General features: G+C 41.5%; 3 protein-coding genes across 4 annotated transcripts; 1 reads left to right on the top strand and 2 right to left on the bottom strand.

The window, feature by feature from the left end:
- Nucleotides 1-270: 270 nt before the first annotated feature.
- bcl6b (BCL6B transcription repressor) lies at nt 271-5321 on the bottom strand. 2 transcript variants are annotated; one of them, XM_044184881.1, is made up of 12 exons: nt 5173-5321; nt 4721-4798; nt 4389-4615; nt 3716-3964; nt 3390-3524; nt 2989-3181; nt 2592-2803; nt 2398-2504; nt 2130-2264; nt 1909-2039; nt 1468-1605; nt 271-1336 (listed from the first exon to the last, which is right to left on the bottom strand). In XM_044184881.1, exons 3-12 carry the CDS (start codon nt 4607-4609, stop codon nt 1196-1198), a joined length of 1662 nt encoding a protein of 553 aa, XP_044040816.1. In that variant the 5' UTR covers nt 4610-4615; nt 4721-4798; nt 5173-5321; the 3' UTR covers nt 271-1195. The 2 variants fall into 2 exon arrangements, with proteins under 2 accessions (XP_044040816.1, XP_044040817.1); XM_044184882.1 differs by having other exon boundaries at nt 2130-2219.
- Nucleotides 5322-8949: 3628 nt separating this feature from the next.
- Nucleotides 8950-18510, top strand: trip6 (thyroid hormone receptor interactor 6). The gene is given in 11 exon segments (XM_044184609.1): nt 8950-9076; nt 9531-11932; nt 12468-12571; nt 12726-12839; nt 12989-13343; nt 13346-13578; nt 14216-14312; nt 14436-14605; nt 14708-14886; nt 15012-15132; nt 16371-18510. Coding segments are annotated over 10 exon segments (1725 nt in total). The 5' UTR covers nt 8950-9076; nt 9531-11712; the 3' UTR covers nt 16503-18510.
- On the bottom strand, nt 17313-19803 carry sst5 (somatostatin 5). Its single transcript, XM_044184610.1, has 2 exons — nt 19538-19803; nt 17313-19366 (listed from the first exon to the last, which is right to left on the bottom strand). Exons 1-2 carry the CDS (start codon nt 19664-19666, stop codon nt 19175-19177), a joined length of 321 nt encoding a protein of 106 aa, XP_044040545.1. The 5' UTR covers nt 19667-19803; the 3' UTR covers nt 17313-19174.
- Between the last annotated feature and the right edge of the window lie 161 nt (nt 19804-19964).

Genomic DNA, 19964 nt, shown 5'->3' with positions numbered 1-19964 from the left:
GTAGATAAAGTGCGTTAATGACGGGAAGGAAGTCCAGGGAGGAGAAAGGCTGAAGGCAGAGAGAGAGAGCAAGGTTCACAGGGTTTGAAAATATGTTGAAAGTCTGGTCAGCGCTTGGCCAAACTTGTGACCAGTTTCATATTAGCAATATTAATTATTTTCTATTCCCGAGACGTTTTAGAAAAGCAGTTTCCCCATTTGTTTATACGTCATACATAAAATTACATATGTCACAGTAGGATATTAAATGAGATGCTGAAACACCAAAGCACCAATTGATATAAAAATGATTTAATTTAAATTGTACAAAACCATCTTTGTCCAGCAAATGAACTCATACACATTATTATTAATTATCCAATTGCTTACAGTCTTCTCATTTAAATTGCTCATGTCAGAAAACAATACATCATTTCATTTCTATACTTTATACTCAGTACAAGACAACTAAGTCCTTTGCCTGCTTGGACCATAAAAGCAGAAGTCACTGCATACTTTGTTTTGTTTTTTAAAGAACATGCAGGCCCCAGGCCTCAAGGTTAAGATAAATCTGAGTTAAATACACATTTAAGAAGAAGATTTCAGTAACTTAACACTGATTAAGTGCTTCTCCAGGCTTAAAACAAACGTTAGAATTTAATTAACTCCAAAAACTCCAAAATTCTCCACCTGTCCTTCATAAAACCTGCTTTATCTTTCGTTCACATACTCATACTTCTTCAAAATTCAGTGTACACACATCCCAATTCATCCATATTTTTTACTTTCCTTTCATGTCTCGTTCACTTCCTTCTGTCCCTTCACAAACCTTCAAAGACACTTTTCTTAACATCATCTCCATCTCAGAAAAGCCACCCAGGATTTCTAATGAACCTTCTAGATTCATACTAATAAGTGCGTTACGTTAGCTCCAAGCTCCAAACCTCATCCGACAACATATTGATGCTAAAGGTTATTTGTAAATGGCCATCTCTCTCTCCAAATGGAATCCGTTTTAATTTACATGATGTCCAAGCTGGTCATCTAACTAGTCTGTTAAAGTTAGTTAAATGGCCACCTCATATTCAAACACCAGGTGCTAATAATTTAAAATCACTGAAGTCAATTCATTCACATTTTCTGACAGATTTAGATATTCAGATATTATTCTAACCAGCATGCTGGTAGGGTTTAATGAGTCAAAGGTCAGGCCTCTTCAGCAGTCCTGCAGAATAGGCTGGTAGGGCTCGGTCAGGACCTTGTAGCGGATCTTGGTGTTGGTGACGGCCCCGTGTTTCTGGCGCAGGTGAAGACGCAGCTGACTTTTGTGGCGGAAGTGAAGCTCACACTTCTCACACTGAAACACAAGGGGTCAACAGATTAAACAAGCAGTGGCATGGTGGGGCAATTATAAGGATATTCTGTGATTTTCTGCATGTTTTTGCTGTATGACATACTGTATGCCATTTGTGTGTGTTTCTGACTCACAGTGTACGGCTTCTCTCCAGTATGAATGCGCAGATGGCTCTTCAGGGTCTGCAGGTGGCGGAAGCGGGTGCCACAGGTGTTGCAGGGGTAAGGCTTCTCCCCTGTATGGATCAGAACGTGGGCCCTCAGATGGGCAACCTAACACCAGGACAAACCACACCAACAGGCTGACTAGTATGACAAATTGAACAAACCAGTTGAAGCACAAGACAAGCTTTTCAAACTGTCGCCTTCAAACTGGACTGACTAACAATATATTATTAAATTATATTATTATATTAAATGTCTTCAAATAACTCTGACATTTATTACGCCTTGAGGGCACCTACAGGACTTTTTTTATGAGGAAACGTTATAATGTGTTCTCGCATGACTGGCCCCTGTTTTATGAAGGAGTGCACTTCAAAATCCCTCATGCACACACGCAGAGTTAACCCTCACCTGAACAAATCGTGCGCCACAGGTGTCACAGCGGTAAGGCTTCTCTCCTGAGTGGATGCGAGAGTGAGTCTTCAGGTTGGCCGGTCGGTTGAACTGGGCGCCGCACACATTACAGCGGTATGGCTTGTCGCCTGCCAGGCCAAAGGTCAGTGTCAGTGTATTGGTTTTAAATAACGAGAGTGAAAGAAAGAGAATGGGGAATAGGTTTTTTATAGCCTCACCTGAGCAGACAGTCTTGGTTCCTTGAAGGTTGCCTGAATAACAGTAGGGCATATAGCAGTTCTCACGCTTGATTGCATGCTGGGCAGCTTCTGGATCAGTAGGGTGCAGGTTGGGGAAAATGGTGCAGGGTGAGACTGAAGAAGCATACAAAATACAAATATAAACATGTGATATTGTTTGAATTAGTATGTTTGAAAAAGACAATATTTAAGGCATGATGTGTTTAAAGGTAAAATGTCTGCAATATGAAAGAGGTTTGGTTTATACCTGTTCCCTCCTTGTGAGTGGGAGGCACTGTTGGGTGATCCACAGAGGGGGGTGGCCCGAGGGGAGGGGCTCGGCCAGAACCCTCGTAGCAGGAGGCCTGCCCCTGTCTGATGAGGAAAGGTCCAGAATTACATGTTTGCAAAAATGTTTTATTTGTACTCTCTCATCTCATAATTCTTATTATTCCAGTTTACCTATCAATCTGACCAGGCACCTCTCCAGACCACGCCTCTGTTGGTGCTCTGGGTGTCAAGTCCATCCTGTCAGCCATAGGTGATGTGTGATTTTGCGGTTCCTCCATCTCCTCTTCCTTCACTGTAGTGGCTGCACAGAGAGGGTTGAGGACAATGTACTTGTATTTTTTCCAATTGCAAGCCTTTGGGTCTGGCGTGGCTTTGACATCACTCTGGAGAAATAAACAAAACCCAGTTAATTACTTCAGTTTAAATTTAGAACAAAACTTCCCAGTGGTAATTTAGACAATTTTTAGTACCACTTTGTGATAATTACTCTCTTAGGGCTCCTTGTGTTTGACAGCATTCTTGGTTTTCATTATTAGAATGAACAATTTTTAATCTGCGTTAAACGCACCACAAGGTTTTTGTTGCAGGTGTTGGATTCTGCTGGAGAGTTTGGTTGGCAGCTGGAGCGGGCAGGGCTGTCTGGAGATGGAGTCGGGGTGCCCATGAAGGGCGACTCAGGCTCTCCTTTCTGCTCCTTTGACCCAAGCTGGCAGGTCGGGAAAGCCCCTGGCTTGAGAGAGCCCCTGACCTCCGCAGGGACCCTGCAAGAGAAACAAAGGAAGTGCTGTAATGAGCTAAACCTATCAACAGACAAAGGCACACAACCCACAGCAGCAGCAGCTCTGACAATCTGTAAACACAAACTCAAAGTGATGAGCAAGTAGGAAATGTAAGACTCACACCCACAGAGCACTTTCTGCCACCTTCAGCTCATTAAATCATTTTCAGTTGCACACATAATTCTCTTACCTTGTTGCCACCGCTGTTGGGTTTAATCTCTGAGGTCCTGGATTGGGCAGGTCCCCTCCTTTGGGGGCTACAGAGGCTACAGACACCCTGGAGTCCAGCTCCAGTTGAGGGTGTCTTGCACTCATATTCTCCCTGCTGAGAAACAAAGAACCTGTCAACCACCCAAGTGAAAAACATGCAAGACTGCACATTAAAATCATTCCAATTTGAATCACAAGTATTTTGAATTCATGTCTCAATTTTATGGCCCAGCAATGTGCACGATATAATCTTTAGTATTATTCATCCGCAAAATCTGACAACAGACGCTCTCCCCAGTCCCTCACCAGTGCAGCTGCATGAAATCCCTGCAGGTATCAGCCACGTGGTCCATCTGCAGGTAGGTTGCAACAGTGAGCACCCCGGGGACGATGCTCGGCGTCAGAGGGAGGCGGGAGGTGTACATGAAGTCGAGCAGCAGGGAGATGCTGGATGGATCCAAGGTGTCGGGGAGAGACACGGTCATGAGCTGCTCCCTGCTGCCATCACGCCCCTGAAGCAACACACGGCGGGAGTACAGCGAGTAGAAGAACCCACTGACAGGAGAGAGGGAAAGACATATTTAAGGTAAGATATTTTCATTTGGATCAGTTGCAAGTGTTTTTAAATAAGGGAGATAAGGCATAAATGGGGGAGAGGAGATGGGGAAGAAGAAGACAATGGGTGTCCCAAGTGGAAAGCAGGAAAATGGGAACGGAAAAGCAGCACAAACTGATGACAGATGAAGAGAAGACAAAATGTGAAGGACAAAAAACAACTATGAGTCAACCGGAGGAAGAGAGAAAAAAACATACAGAGGGCTGTGTCATAAAAGGAAAAGAGAAGAAAATATTGTTTTTCAACCAAACACATTAGCCAATTTCATCAGATAAACACTCCTTTGAAAACTGCACCAATCAGAGAAAATCTGAAGACTGCAGAGGGACTATTTTGTGTAGATGCACTGGCCTTTGCACCAACCTGCAGGCCACGAGCACAGCGCAGTGCGCCCGTAGGTGTACGTTGCCCACAACCAGGGTGGTGTCGGTCAGGATGTTGCGGTGCCGGAGTTCGTTCAGGTTCAGCAGCACGTCGTTGGAGTGGCGTGTGAACTCCTTCACGTATCCCTCAGCCGGGGCAGCAGACCTCATCTCCTGCACTCTGTCCACCCGGTATCCTCCCCATACTTCCATCATGCTCATCTGGATCTGTGGAGAAAGCAATATAAATGAAACAACCAAGCAGCGCACATCATTTGAATCCACAATGCATGAACAGAGTTTTTTAAATTATGATGCACACTAGTGACCTACCTATGTGTAATTGATAGAATAAATAGACTGGAGTGTCCCAGACACATCTGTTAGGTGAGACCAGCTCCCTACTCGTACCTGAGGAAATGAGGAAAAAACAAGAAACATCCACTTTATCAACACTTTATCTTTATCATGAACACTTAAGCTTTATTATTCACGTTACTGCAGATATCAAGGGAGTTGCAAAATGCAGCAAAGTAGTAATTACCGAGAGCTCATGACATGAAATATTGTAAAAAATTCAACCAGTCCTAATTTCCCTTTACAGTCACTGAAAACAATCAAAAGGTATGGACATCCTCATCTGACCGGTGATTACTTACCAAATTTATAAGGATTAATCAAGAAAGGACTACATCTCCACTTAAAAACAAACAAGTCAATCCAAGTAGTTAGCAGACAGCCCATTAAAAATGTGAATATACTGAGAAAATCCATTTCCAACTCACCCCGACCAGCAGGGACGAGAACTAACGTGCACCGCGCTGACGTCAAACCCCTCAGGGCTCAGTGTTCAGTCTACAATCGAAGACGTGGAGCAGGGCCTCACCCACAGCTTCCACTGGCTCTGAACAGCACTGTAAGGGGAGGCTGAAGGGAGGGAGCTCTTTATAATGTTGTGCAGGAAGCCCCCATACAACCAGAGCTGCTCGTTTCCTCTTTCCTCAATGGCCCACGCGTACACTGGAAGCAACGCAGGAAATGCCCTAGCCCAGGCCCCGGGCTCCAAGTATTTTTAGTGGCCTATTAGTTTTTCTAAACCCCCATAGCTCTGAGCCAAGTAATAGCAGGAAAGCATAGTGTGTTTTGGGGCCACGTTGAAAAAATATATATATGAGGACCCTTGGGGAGATGCGGTACGTGCCTGGCCATCCAGGGGTAAGCTGGAGAGCATCAGCATTCCCCCACCAACGCTTTCCTACCCTTCACCCCTCTCCAGGACAGAGGAAACTGTCTGAGAGGAAGCTGGAAGACGAGCTTATTGTTGGATAAACAAGCTCTGCCCTCATCATTGAGATTCTGTCTCATTTTTTTATTAGTCATACAAGTTTCACTCATATTTTGGTACATGAGTTCTCAAGCATTTTTTTAAATTTTAATTTAAGAAGCAATGGTATTCAAAGGGAAACTGTGTCGTTGCTGAGTTGACCAGTTAAGCATTAATAAGTGCTCCACAACAGTGTCCGGAAGCTTCTGGCTTGCTGCCTGAGAGCAGAGGCGTTGTGTTATGAGGACCAAAAGGAAGGAAGCAAGACCAAATTGATCGTTCTAGATAGCAGACACCTTCTCCTGGTGGTGAAAAACAACCTTTACCCCGCCCGTGACTGAGAGAAATGCAGCCGACAGATGTGCAGGAACTGCCCTACACACCCACCCACACACACACACACACACACTTCTGAATGCATCCTGCAAAGCTGTTCAGAGACATGGATGAAAACGCCTGTGCAGGACATCCGTCAATAATAAAGCGAGCAGGAGACAAGGGAGGAGAAATGGAGATGGGGGGGGGCGAGGGGACAAGGGCTCAGAGGTCATGAATAACTAAAAAACAAGCGGAAAGTTACCTCATCCTCAGGGCAGCCTTCAGTTCACAGAGAACCAGTCACAGGACAGTTAATTGAGGCACCGCAAAAGTGAACTATGAACTGTATTTCCTTCACATCAAAGTATTTCACAGAAGGAGACATTGAAGAAGGAGGAGAGAAATCTTCAAGGTTGGCTTCGGGTAGATAAGCACTTCTTGCACAACAAGCGGGGATTGTAGGATGAAACAAGTGCACATTTGATTAATAAAGAGAAGATTATTTTTATTGTCACTGTTAAGAACACTGCACCCAGTTCAGATGTGCTGTCAAAGAAAAATATGGAATTCCTTATCTAATTTTGAGCTGCAACTTAGGTGTTTCTTTCTACAGTGTGTAGTTAATGGGGAAAAAGAAGTTATTGTTATTTTTGCCTTTTAGGTGTTAAGTCTATTGTATTGTTGAGAACAGTATCTACAGAAAAACTAGGAGACACTTCAATACTATTTGCGGTTGGGTGCTTGGACCTGGGTATACCTGCATGCAGGTCTAGTTTAATTTTGCGCTGCAACTTGTAAAATAGTAAAATCTCTTTTATAGATAAGTTTTATGACAAGCAAATGTGTCAAACGTGAAATAAAAATCATCAATCAACATGACCATTTTTTAGATATAAACCCTTTGAAAATGTGAATCGGAAGTAAAGTGTTTGCATGGCTCGTGTGCGTGTCCTTGTGTTTGTATTTGTTTGGATGGCGGTTGGATCAATTGTGTGCTTTGTAAAAGACACACAAAAAAGGAAAAACCATAAAGGAAAACAACGATTAAGAAAACAGAGAGGGAGATGTAGGTCTCGGCTACTTCCAGGCATTGTGAGAAGAACGGATGGGGGGGGCGGTTGAGGAAAAGTGAGAACATTACTAAACAGGTTCACCAATGGGCGGAAGCCATTGAGTCCATCCCGTTGGCAAGGCTTGGCAGCGCTCATAGTGACTTCCTGCATGTTACCCCGTCTGTCAGTGCCCATCAGTGACCCAACGACCCCGTTCTTGATCAGATGCAGAGCTGGTACTATTGAGCATCAAATCGAAGACTCCAACAAACTTTCTGCAAATCTCAAATGAAGAACAAACACACTTTTGTGAAACTTCATGAGGAAATAGTCATTTTCAACATCTATTTAACTGTCACGCCTCATCAAACAGAACAAAGGCAGGGATTCCCCTTGTTTTGTGGTTTCCTGGTTGCCTGGACAGAACTATATTGCTTATCTGATAATGTATGGCCTGAGGCCATGCTTTGACTTCAAATCCCCCAGTTGGTGCCAAAGTGTTGATGGCTCCGGCAAACAACAGCAGATCTGCTTAAACTGCCTCTTCCTGTGATAGCAGAGCACTCTGGACATATAAGGGCAAACGGCACAGAGCTACTGGAAGGAGGAGCAGGAGGAGGAAGCGGGGATATCCCAGGGAGCAGCCTCGGTTGTTATTGACAAAGATAGACTGGGAAATAAAAAATAAATATTAAAGTCATGAATCACTTCCTTTGAAGAAGTGCCTTAGGGAAAGCAGTGCCTCCAACATGGTGCTAGGTAGTGTGAGGAAGAAGAGGGGGGGGTGGATGTAACATGAGAGGGACAGTTGACCCAAATCTCATGAACAGCAAAATAATAAATCAAGCGCTTGACCTCCATATTCACTGCTGCTTTCAGGGTGGTAAACAACTGGGTATGTAGAGAAAACATACACATTAAAGACCAAACTGTGTGCTCAATGGGAAACCGTTAAATTTACAACCAAATCCAAAATAAAATAACCTTAAATATTAATACAATAAACAAAAATCAAACTTTGACAGCAGTTAGTTAATACTAAATAAAAATATAAAGCATGTCATAAGTTGGTAAGCTCAATTATCCTCAGTTACTTTTTTCTAATTTTACTTTATTTTATTTTAGTATATATGTATATATATGATTTTTCTGTTAATGTAAATAGAGAATATTTATATGTATGTGATGTATGTATTTATTTCACTGTGTACCTTGGGCACAAACATTTCCTTTGGGATCATTAAAGTTCTACAATAATATATAATTTTAATAATATAATGCAGTCTTCCTGATCAAACATTCTGCTTTTGATGTGAAAATATAGACAGCACATGCAGTTATAAACAAATGTCAACAATCTTAACAGACCATATGAAACCATGTTAAAATATTTTTATTTTATTATGTTAAAAAAGACTGTTAAATAACATATTCATTGTATGTTTACTTGACATATTGAGTTTAGACAGTTTATTATTTTTGTTATTTTCATTTATCACATTTTGTGTTTTTATTTTAAGCCTACAGTATGTAGAGGATCTACTCTGCTATATGCACTTATTTGAACATAATCTGACTTTTATTACTCTCAGGCTTTGACGCACCCATACACTTACATATTTTATGTTTGTGTCTTGATGCTTTTTTTGTAAAGTTTGAAGTTGAAATTTCCTAAACATGAAATTCAGACTAAACAGCTTAAAAATCTGTGTTTCTTGTTTAGAAAATTGCGTTTTATTTATGGTTATTATGAGTATGGGACTTTTCTATAAAACTAAATAGGCTAATATATATAATATGGTCGAGTTGTGTATTTTTATTTTCAAAAATGTATGTGACAGACCCCCCACCTTTCTCTCTCCACACACACACACACACACACACACACACACACACACACACACACACACACACACAGAGCAGTAGCTACGTCACACATCGGGAATGCAGTGAGGAGCTGCTGCTGCTGCTAAAGGCCTCAGGATCCGTCACAAAGTAGGTTAACGCCGCGAAAGCTAAAAGAAAGTTATTTCGGGATAACTTTCACGGACCTTTTAACGTTTAAATGAAGGCGTAGATTTGTGTTTGTGTGGCTCGTTTCAGGCGGTAGGTGTCGGGTATTTCATTGTTTCCTCTTTGGTTGTGTGGAAGTTAGCCTGGAGGCAAGGCACGAGCTTTGCTCGAGTTCACAACAGGCTAGCAAATAAGTCAAAAAGCCTGTTATTAAAGTTAATTGTTGCTAATTATCCTTTATTATGGGTTGTTATGTTACTTAAGTGGTATGTTTTACACATTAATTATTCTCTCTATTCATTCGTAACGTTACCAGACGTCAATGTTGCCGTGCGGAACTAACGTTACCGTTAAAAACAAGAACATGTCGCTAATGTGTCTTTAATTGGCCGTCTCTGTTTTATTTTACCAATTTTATATTGTTCTTGATTTGTAGATGAGACTGAAGGGAAGAGGAGAGTCACTGTAAAGGTAACGTTACTGTAAAAGGTAGGACATGCTAATAGGTTGCTAATGATTTGAGATACTGTGTACGGGCATAGCTTGTATCCTATTTCATTACCTATGTTGACTTAGGTCCTGTTTTCTTCCTGTTATTTTGTTCAGTTTAACTAGCACATATCGCTACATTAAGCTGCATTGTGTCAAACATGGTAAGCTAACTGAGCCTCTTGCCTTCAAAATAAAAGCGTGAAAATACACCAATTGCTACCGAATGACAAGAACAGTGAGTAAATGGGGATGGCGTGAATTAAGTTTGCGTTTGCTATAGTTATATCAGCTGTACTTGCTTCATTTTAATCAGTTTTCCGTGTTCCTGAAACGCTTAAGGTGGAGACATTTTATTTTGGATTTTTAAAACACCGGATAACGTCTTTGTTTATTCCCGCGTGCTTGACTCTTGTGACTGTCATCAACTTTGACTTTGACATTTCATGAGCTGCTACGCCTCCTTTGCATTCAGCAAGCGGTCCAGACGAGGCTATTAATGGACAAATGGACGAGCTTTCTGTTTTAAATCACATAAAAACAATTGTCTTTAAAACGCAGAGTGATAAAACCGTTGAGATTAATTTCCTGGCCCAGTCATCCGCGGATTTGAGTGTGTGCTCATCCGGATTCAGACAGGGGCTTAAATCAGGTCGATAGTGGAGGTAGTGGTCACTCCTTCCTCCACGTGGTCACTGTGTAATGTTGAAATGCTGATACTGCATGTTTTAATGGTAACTACAGCAACCCCAATAAAAGTCAATAACAAACCAAAAGGCTTTAATACCTTGTTCAGGCATTGTATTTCTGTATGTCCACATCATCCACATCCATCATTATAATCCTCTTACCAACAAGGATTTATGATGGCCACAGGACCCACATACAATCACTCTGAGTGGGCTATTCATTTCTCCACCCTGACAATACTGATTTGCTTTGGCTTGTCCTCATGCTAGGCATTGTGTCGATCACATAGTGGCTTTCCAAAAAGGTTATAACATGCTTAAGCTTGCCTCCTTTGTGCATGGAGTCTGAGAACTGATGATTCAACATTTTTTATTAATCATTTACTCATTTACTTAGTCTAACCCCCAGCAGTATTAATTTATAAAGATATATAGAGGGAATGTGTGTAGTTATTTGTATTAGTAGAGTTCTAAAGAGCAATATTTGTTTGCATGTTTTTTTGCCTATAAAATGGTTAAAATGATGAGTCCATTACCAAAAATTAATCAATTCTGTGTAATGGAATAATCAGCACTAACTCATAAACCCTAACCCCTTTGCTTATCTTATTTTCCTTGTTAGATAATTTGTGACACTTTCTATACATCTGTGATATATATCAATGTTTTTTAATTACATTTTTCCTTAAAGATCAGTATCTTAGGTGCAAGTCAGCACTTTGTCGGCTCAGCTGTGTGCTGCAGTGTTATTTATCCCACAGAGAATACATAATATATTGTTATGAGCCAGGTGTTCACGTGTATACAGACACATATCATTACACAACATTTCCTGCCCTGTTTTTGTCCCCACTGCATTTGGAAATCAATGATACCAGTGTGTAAACACCCAAAGACAATAACCATTGTGGCGGGTAACAGGCAAGGGGTAACCACAAATTTGCACCTGTTTTTGTATCTGTGTACGGCGATGTTTGTGTACTGGAGAGCTTTTGCATGAGTGTTTGTCTCGAAGTACACAAACACACACACACATTTTAGGGCAATGTGCGAGTCTGCTGGAAATCCCCAAGCCTTTCAGAGTGGCCGCTCTCTTCCTGCTCCTCAACTAGAAGCCTATTGTTCAATCTGTGTGTCCCTGTTGCCATAGGAAACAAAGTCTGAAGCATCCCATAGTTTCCATTGGCTACCTATGACATAAATACACACAACAGCCGACAGCTGTGCTCATGCAAATTACGGATAAAAGCTGAAAACATAATCATGCGTACTCACTGAACTGATATCAGTCAAGTCAATATTGTGTGGCACTATTTTGCATTCAGGATGCCATTGTAAAAAAATATATGCATGCTGCAGTCATATTACAGTATAAACTTTATTAATAGAACAACATGACAGAAACATTTTCCTTTCTCTGTTTGATCTCAGAAGCCTGCCATGTCCGGTCCCACCTGGCTTCCACCGAGGACTCTGGATAGCCCAGAGCGAGCCGTCCCCCAGATGTCTCACTCTGTCGGGTCAGCAATCTACCGTGTCCCAAACAAGAAGGGGATGTCCGACTTCCGGCCAAAATATGGTCCCTGTGACCAGAACGGTGGAGGAGGAGGAGGAGGAGGAGGAGGGATGGCCAACAGGTACATGGCTACTGGACCCACAGGTAAGAAGACCACTAGTCACGTACTAGTTAGGGATGGTGGTCATGTAAAAGAAAAATGTACCTTTGGATGTACTTAAGCTAATCTGATCCAAATAAATACAAAAATGCAAAACTGTGGTGACTCCTGCACCATAGTTTCCACATCTCTAAAATGCAATGTGTGCAGCTTTTAGTAGGATTTACTCTACCTTATCCAAACTGGACAGACATTTACACAAAGGTTCCTTGGTCTATTTAGTAACAATGAATGTATGACACAAAGTCCTGATACACAATAACATCCTTAAGTCTCTAATCTACATCAGTTGAGCACATTTGAAGATTAGCTTCTTCTAAAGGAACTGTGTTGTTACAAGTGCTCATTTATATTAAAGTGTTTTTAGGATATTTCCAAGCCGTCAATATGTCCAATCTCTAGATCATATCAAGGAAAGACCTTAGAGAGAAAATCTTTTTTTAAAGAATTTAGTCTAAAGAGAGAGATTCAAGATTGTCTTGGAAAATGTGTTTTTGATATCTGTTCTCTAACCTAAAGGTGGGCCCATTCATCATCCGTCTAGCGATCACTATTACTCCCCTCCCCACGGTCCCAAAGAGGACCGCAACTGGAGCCCTCACATGGACAGCTACGAGCTGATGGTGGGTGCATTTTCCGTAGCTTTGCTGTTGTTTTACGTGCCTACGTTTGGATCTCCGGCATTAATGAGATCTCTTAAGCTGCCACCTTCCAAACATAGGAATAAATACAAAGTCCCTATGTGCTGACATGTTTATTATGCTGTTCTGTTGTTAGCATCGTGGTCCTGAAAAGCCAGCAAGCTATCACTCCAAAATTGATGCTGATATTGACTCCCTCACCAGTATGCTCGCTGATCTGGACAGCCACCCACAGGACACCAGCACACAAGTAGGACAATACACTTTATTGAAACTAAATGGAAATACCTTCTTGAGAAATTGCATATGCACATAGTTGACCTAAACATTTTCCTTTTGTTTTCATAATCACTGTGCAAATTCTGCCATTACTTTTCTTAATTTGCGGACTCCCCACAGCTGTACGACAATGTGCCTTACAACAAATACCTCTCAGGGGATCACTACAAGCCTGCGCACCAGAGCGCGGCTCCTCCTCAGGGTCGGCCATCCATGGGCTACCCCCCTCATCCCCAGAGCCAATACCACCCAGCGCCCCCCTACCCCAGCGAGCACCAGTCACCTCAGTACTCCACTTCCCACCAGCAGGACTACTACTCCTCCTCTTCAACCCCTAAGCCCTACCCTCAGCCCGTCCCAGCCTCCTACACCACTGCCTCAACTCCTACTGGGCCCAGGTTCAGTGTCCAGGTCAAGACAGCACAGCCTGTCACCTACTCTCAGACAGGGAGACAGGCTGAACAGGCCTACACCCCACCCCTCGCCAGCACGTGTCACGCCCCCCTCCCCAGACTCAGACAAGTCCGCAGGGCTGGTACCCACCACATCCCAGCTCACAAGCTCAGGAGATGCACTCTGAGGCCGGGTACAAGGGGAGCGGCTCAGGATCTGGAGCAAGAGTTAACCAGGTTCCAATGTCCAAGAGAGGGATGGAAAATATTCAAACAGGGTCAGGGGCTGCACAGAGTCCTGCTTATCAGTCCAGCAAGGTGGGGACACATATCTACATCTCGAGCCTGTTTTAAATAGTAAATGTAAACTGGAACATTGTGGAATGTTGACTTTATCTCACACACACTCAAATGACAAGATTGAAATTCCATGCGAGATATAAATATTTTACAAAATAAAAATACACACAAATCATAATGGCTGGGTTTCATGGAATTTCTGGATACTAGGGCCAGTAGGATACCTGTGTTTTGGTACCAAATAATGTTTTTTTATACCATACTTTGAGAAATATAAACGTGCTTTTCTACAAAACAAGCCAAAGATTTCAAATATTATATGTATAAAAACAAGCAACCATACAAAAACATAAATAAAATTGCCAAAATGTTGAATAAAATCGTATCTCATAAAAGATTAAGTAAACAACATTATGAATCTGACCAAACATCGGATGTCAACTTTGGTACTTGACTTGAAGTTTTTGATTCTCAATGCTACTGACACATTTTGATAAGTCCCAAAAAAGTAGAGGTTCGATACCCAGCCCCTAAATATCATAAATATTAAATTAAGCTTGCAGTTAAAAGAGTTGGTTATGAAACGGATGATTTCTGGTCTTTTGGTTTTCCAGGTACATACTGTATATGATTCATGTATCCTCTTTTCTTCCAGCAGGGGTTAGTTACAGCCAGGCCTGAGGAAGAGTTGGATCGTCTCACCAAGAAGTTGGTATATGATATGAACCACCCCCCTTCAGAGGACTATTTTGGTACAGTCGCTACTCATTACATTAATAAATTATGACGCTGCAAAACCTGCATTCTGGCATTTATAGTAAAACACACTCAGGCATACACCATTTTGACTTTCTGTGTCAACCTGCCACTTTCAGGTCGCTGTGCCCGGTGTGGCGACAACGTGGTCGGTGATGGCAGTGGCTGCATCGCCATGGAGCAGGTTTTCCACGTGGAGTGTTTCACATGTATCACGTGCCACGCCCGTCTCCGAGGGCAACCCTTCTACGCCCTCGACAAGAAGAGTTACTGTGAGAGTTGTTACATTGTAAGTAAAGGAACAACAGTACAACAAAGGTCTAATTGTATCTGCTAATTGCTCTGTCATTCCTATTCTGATCCTCACGCTTTTTTCTACTTTTCTTATCAGAGTACATTAGAGCGCTGTTCAAAGTGCTCCAAGCCCATCCTGGACCGGATCCTGCGGGCCATGGGAAGGGCCTACCATCCTCGCTGTTTCACATGTGTGGTTTGTAACTGCTGCTTGGACGGGGTACCCTTCACCGTGGATGCAACCTCTCAGATACACTGCATAGATGACTTTCATAGGTATGGAGACGTTCAATCACCATGCTTATTGTTACATGATGTTATTCCTGATTTTCTTTACGAACTAAGGTATAAAGAGAAGTGACAGGCATGTCCACTAACTTTAACCGTGTTCTCCCTGACAGGAAGTATGCACCTCGCTGTTCAGTTTGTGGTGAGCCCATCATGCCTGAACAGGGCCAAGAGGAGACAGTCAGGATAGTAGCTCTGGACCGCAGTTTCCATGTTAACTGTTACATCTGTGAGGTGAGTCTGCTTTTTTTTGCAATTGAACCAAACAGGATTAAATACTGTAACACAAAATTTAAAACTCCTTATTTGAAAGGTTTGACAGTTAAAGTTAAGTTTAAGTTAACACCATATTTTTTTGCTCATACTGCACATTGCTGCAGCACATCTTTTCAACCTGTGCCTTCAGCGCTCCGTTTTAGCTACCGAGTGAGGCATCTCACTTCTTGTTGATGTTTGCTGGGAGTTGCACATGCGCAGTACCTAGGTAGGGACTACTAGCCAATCAGAAACAGAGTAGGGCGGGTTCTGACAAGCAAGGTAGTGTGATCCAAAACAAAGCCGCTTCAGCCCTTTACTATGACTTCAGTTCAGCTGTACATGTTTCAGCAACCCGAACCAGCTTCACAACTTAGACTAGACTGGAGCAAGACGTTCCAGAGTGGTACGTTATTAATTTGTAACTAATTTATCTTTCATAGGCAACGTTTTAACTGTGCACTGTCTCTACTTCACAGTAACAACTTTATGCCCATTGACTGCCTGGAGGCATTATTTTAATTTCATATTTAGGTGTACTTGTGGGAACTGCTCAATTCGTGCATTATGACCCGTCTTGCATAGTGACGGCAGTGTTTTCTGTGCGAGAGGGTAACTTCCTTTGGGGTGGACTTTGGGCTTTTTCCACTTTGCAAACCTATTACATGCACAAAAGAGATAAACACAATAAAGCAAGGGGAAAGAGCATAATATGACCACTTTAAGAGTTTTATTTGAGTATGCACACGTTTAGTTTTGGTTGAAGAATAAAGGACTGACAAAGCATTAAATGTGAAACACAAAGTTGTATATTATAGTTTTAACATAAGTATAAGGAGATCAGTCAGTTAATGCACCGTTTAATGAGCCAAAAACAGAACAATTTTATCAGTCAGTCTTCATTACTGTAGTTGACCATTGACCATTGATGCTTTGAACTTTATGCAACTGAATTATAGGGTCTCTGTAGCTCTTTTAAACAATTTATATACATAGAAAAGTTAATCAGACTCTAATTTACCCAACATGTCTGCAAAAATCCTAAACTTGCCTAGTAAATATAGGATGAAATGACCATATGTTACCATATTCTCCATAGTAAAAACTAAAGTGGTTTAGAGTGCCCCAAATTTGCTAATTTGTTATGTTTTCACATATATTTATGGGTCCATGTGAGAGTGTTAAGCTGAGCTGACTGAAGTGTCTGTGTTCATCAGGAATGTGGTCTCCTGCTGTCCTCTGAAGGGGAGGGTCGAGGCTGTTACCCGCTGGACGGCCACATCTTATGTAAGAGCTGCAGCGCTCGCCGCATCCAGGACCTCTCAGCCAAAATCTCCACTGACTGCTAACGAACCTCTTGCGTCCACTCCACCTCCTCAGCACTCTCACTCTCACGAATCCACGGACAGTCAACATATTAAACATTATTGACAGGAAATGCCCCTGCTTTGTTCAGACTCATGAGCTACTTTTTCTTTTTTCTTTCTTGGTTGCTCTGATTATGAGTTGACATAAACTTTGCTACCCTCTGTTGGTATCCAGCCGCAATTTCATTTGAACATTTTCTGTGTTACTGTTACTGATAAATATGAGAGATGGAGATCTGGTGGAGCAACCACCTCACTAGTTTCCTTTTATTCAGAAGTCCTACTAAATTTTCTTCATTTTTTGGTACACAGCTCATGTAGTTCAGTATTATCATGACAGTGGCCTGACCTGCAGGCAGCTTGGGCTTCACTTAACATTTGTCGGTACTGCTAATTATTAGCTTGCACAATATTATCACTGTCAAAGACAATGAAAGTATGGAAGGTTATTATAGATTTAGACCTGAAAATGAGTGGGTTTTTTGCAGAGAAGAGGCATAAATGATAATTAGGATGACGGGTTCTCTAAATCTGTCTAAACAACGGGACCTGTACATTTGTAAAAGACAAAAACAAAAAGTGCAGAACTGCCTCAAAACAAGCATATTAAAAGCACATAATGCAACAACTGTGACTGTACATAACAGGCTGGTTTAGTTTGACAATGAAACGGTTTCCAACTGTTTTGGAAAGCATGTAGCCTTGTAGTGCAGTGGATCTTTGCAGAGAAGTAGCCTCATAGCACGAGAAATGTAGACGAAAGAAATGTGTAGTTAACTTTACAACCCAGACTTTTTTTTTTCTTTAGCTTTTATTAAAGTACAGCATTTGCTAGAACGAATTTCTCATTCATCTCTACTCTCAAACATTACAATATCATGTTGTTTAGTTATTAAATTGAAGCTCATAACAGGATTTTTGCCTTTTTTTCTTTTTTTTTTTAATCATCCAGAAAAACATTTTTGAATGTCTACGAAAAACACAATCTTGCTTTGGTGTGTTTAACATTTGTTTGTTGGTTGATACTTGACTGTTACATTGAAGATGATGGTGCAATGAAGTCAAATGCTTTCTTCTGTCTAAGGAAAACAGGGTGTTGGTCACTTATGTGGCTTGAAAACATCCTATTGTGTGAAGCTTGAGCCTCATGAAGAGGTTGTGCCATTTGGGAAAAGTATGAAACTAAAATTATATTGAATTTAAAAGTATAGTGGAAAATTAATTTACTTTACAAATACTTTTACATACTGTTAATTCTTTACATTTGACGAAATAAAAGTGGAATTTAACGTGATGTATTATTATCCCAAAATTTTATTGTGATTTTGAAATACAACCCTTTACTTGCTAATTTGATTTTTGTTCATCCTTGCACTCGCATGGGCCAAGTTGTCATTCTCTGAGACTTTGGAGCTACATTATTTGTTATGATTGTGTCTGACCTCTGTCTCTCCGTCCTGATTTTGTATTTGTGTAACCTAAAGGGCTAGAAATTTGAAAGCCTTACCTCAAGGATGTCATACAGTTTCATAATGATTTTTTTAACCTGTTTTTTTTTCTTCTGTGAATTATGCTTTTTTTGTGTGTGACAGAACTTGATCATGCTAAAACGGTTCAGAGTTGCATTTTCATCTCTTATTAATTTATCTCATTATGTATATACTGTATTCATCTGCTTTTTATCATCACGGTCATCATTTCATTCATGCTCAGATGTGTCAATTTAAAAATCTTGACCCATGCGAACTCTTGTGTCATACTGCTTGAATCGCATCATTTTGTTTCCGTTACACACTCATCCACTTATCCTCCTTTATGTGTGTTCAGTTTGCAGTGCTGTGTGTTGGAGCTTGTAGAGCAAAGCTGGTACTGCAGCACTGATGAATTCACACTGAGAAGAAGGCAGTTAGTTACATTCATGGGAGAGCATGTGAACACATCCTAATACAGGTTGTAGTAACATAATTGATTATTAAAATGTCAACAAGTCCATAGGTGTGTTTGTCACTTTTTATACAAACATCGCATGTTCAAAACGTAAAATGGACACATTACTAGTCAGAGAGAATAATCTTTAGCCTGAATGTCTTCTGTGGCTTTCTAAACTCTGGGGAAAAAACAAACAACAACCCTGATGATGTCATAGTGATATCATCAGGGTTATTCTGGCTTGGGCTTGGGAGTGACTAATTTTGAGCAAAATGCCTGCGGCAAAGCTTGGGGTGTGGAGTCTGAAAGACATTCACCTGGCAGGAAGGTTCTGACAAAATATGCAATTATTGAGTTGCATTATGGGAAATGTAGGATCATGCAGACCCTGCTATTCAATTTAGACATTTCTTGTTTAAATGTATCTCTTGTAAGTCTCCAAACTTTATGGAAGTGCAGTACTAAAATCACTGGAATACCCCTTGAAGACAAACAAGAGAAATCAGGATATCGCTTGACAAACATACCCTTTTAAATTTTATTTTACACACTATGTGCATCCCTGCCAATCTCAAAACACACAACCTTATTACTGTTTACAACTGCCAAAAGACATGTATATTTGGCATCTTGCAGTAAATGATGAAGTTACAACAAAGTGAGCAAACATGGATAAATTCATCCTTAAACAAAAATACTCCAGCTTGAACAGTTCTTGTCTTGTGTTAACACGAGGTGAACGTCTTCCAGAAGAAGTTACGGCAGCCTGCCTTGCGCTCCCTTTGGGAGAGGGGAAGATGTCGGCGCATCACCTCCCTGACTCCCACCTCCTCATCGTCTAACTCGGGGAGCATCTCATCTCCTCTCGTCGCCATAAGTGCGGACACAAACTTCAGCAAGAGCAAGTGAGCGAGATCCTAAAGGAGGACAGAAAAGGAAAGGAATGGCAACTAAAAAAGCCCTTCAGACACCACTTGCAAATTTAAAGTTGTTCCCCATGAAAGAAGCCAGCTGTTTAAACACCACATCACACTTCCTTAATTTAAGCCATTTAGATCTTTGCGATATTAAATATATAAGTCACTCACCTTGTTGTCTGCGAGGTCTGCTCTCAGTGTTTCTGTCAGCATGTCTCTGCGTGGAGCACCGTTGACCTGCACCAGCAGCACAGAGGAAAACAAAGCCACAAGAAGTACCTGCACCTGAGAGCGAAGCATCTCCACCTCAAACTGCAAACAGAGGAATCCAACTCTTATATTGTCTTTGTCAACACCGATGATGTGCAATGCTGCCAAAGTCCAAAATATAACAAACCAATCAGAAAGTGGGATGGCGGAGGAGCTGAATGTTGTCACTGTTTGAGTAGGACGTGTTGAGCTGATAAATAGGCCTCTTCATCTTCAAATCCTCCTCATCCTCAAGCCAACAAAGGGATGTGATTGGTGGGGAAGAATGGCGGCGAGGGAACGAGGAGGTGTTTTGTGGAGGTTGTGAACACAAGTGTCACTGGACAGA

Source organism: Siniperca chuatsi, linkage group LG22, assembly GCF_020085105.1.
Source record: "Siniperca chuatsi isolate FFG_IHB_CAS linkage group LG22, ASM2008510v1, whole genome shotgun sequence".
NCBI classification, from domain to species: domain Eukaryota; kingdom Metazoa; phylum Chordata; class Actinopteri; order Centrarchiformes; family Sinipercidae; genus Siniperca; species Siniperca chuatsi.
The sequence above is the reverse complement of the archived record's forward strand: the minus strand, read 5'-3'. Positions and strand labels throughout refer to the sequence as shown.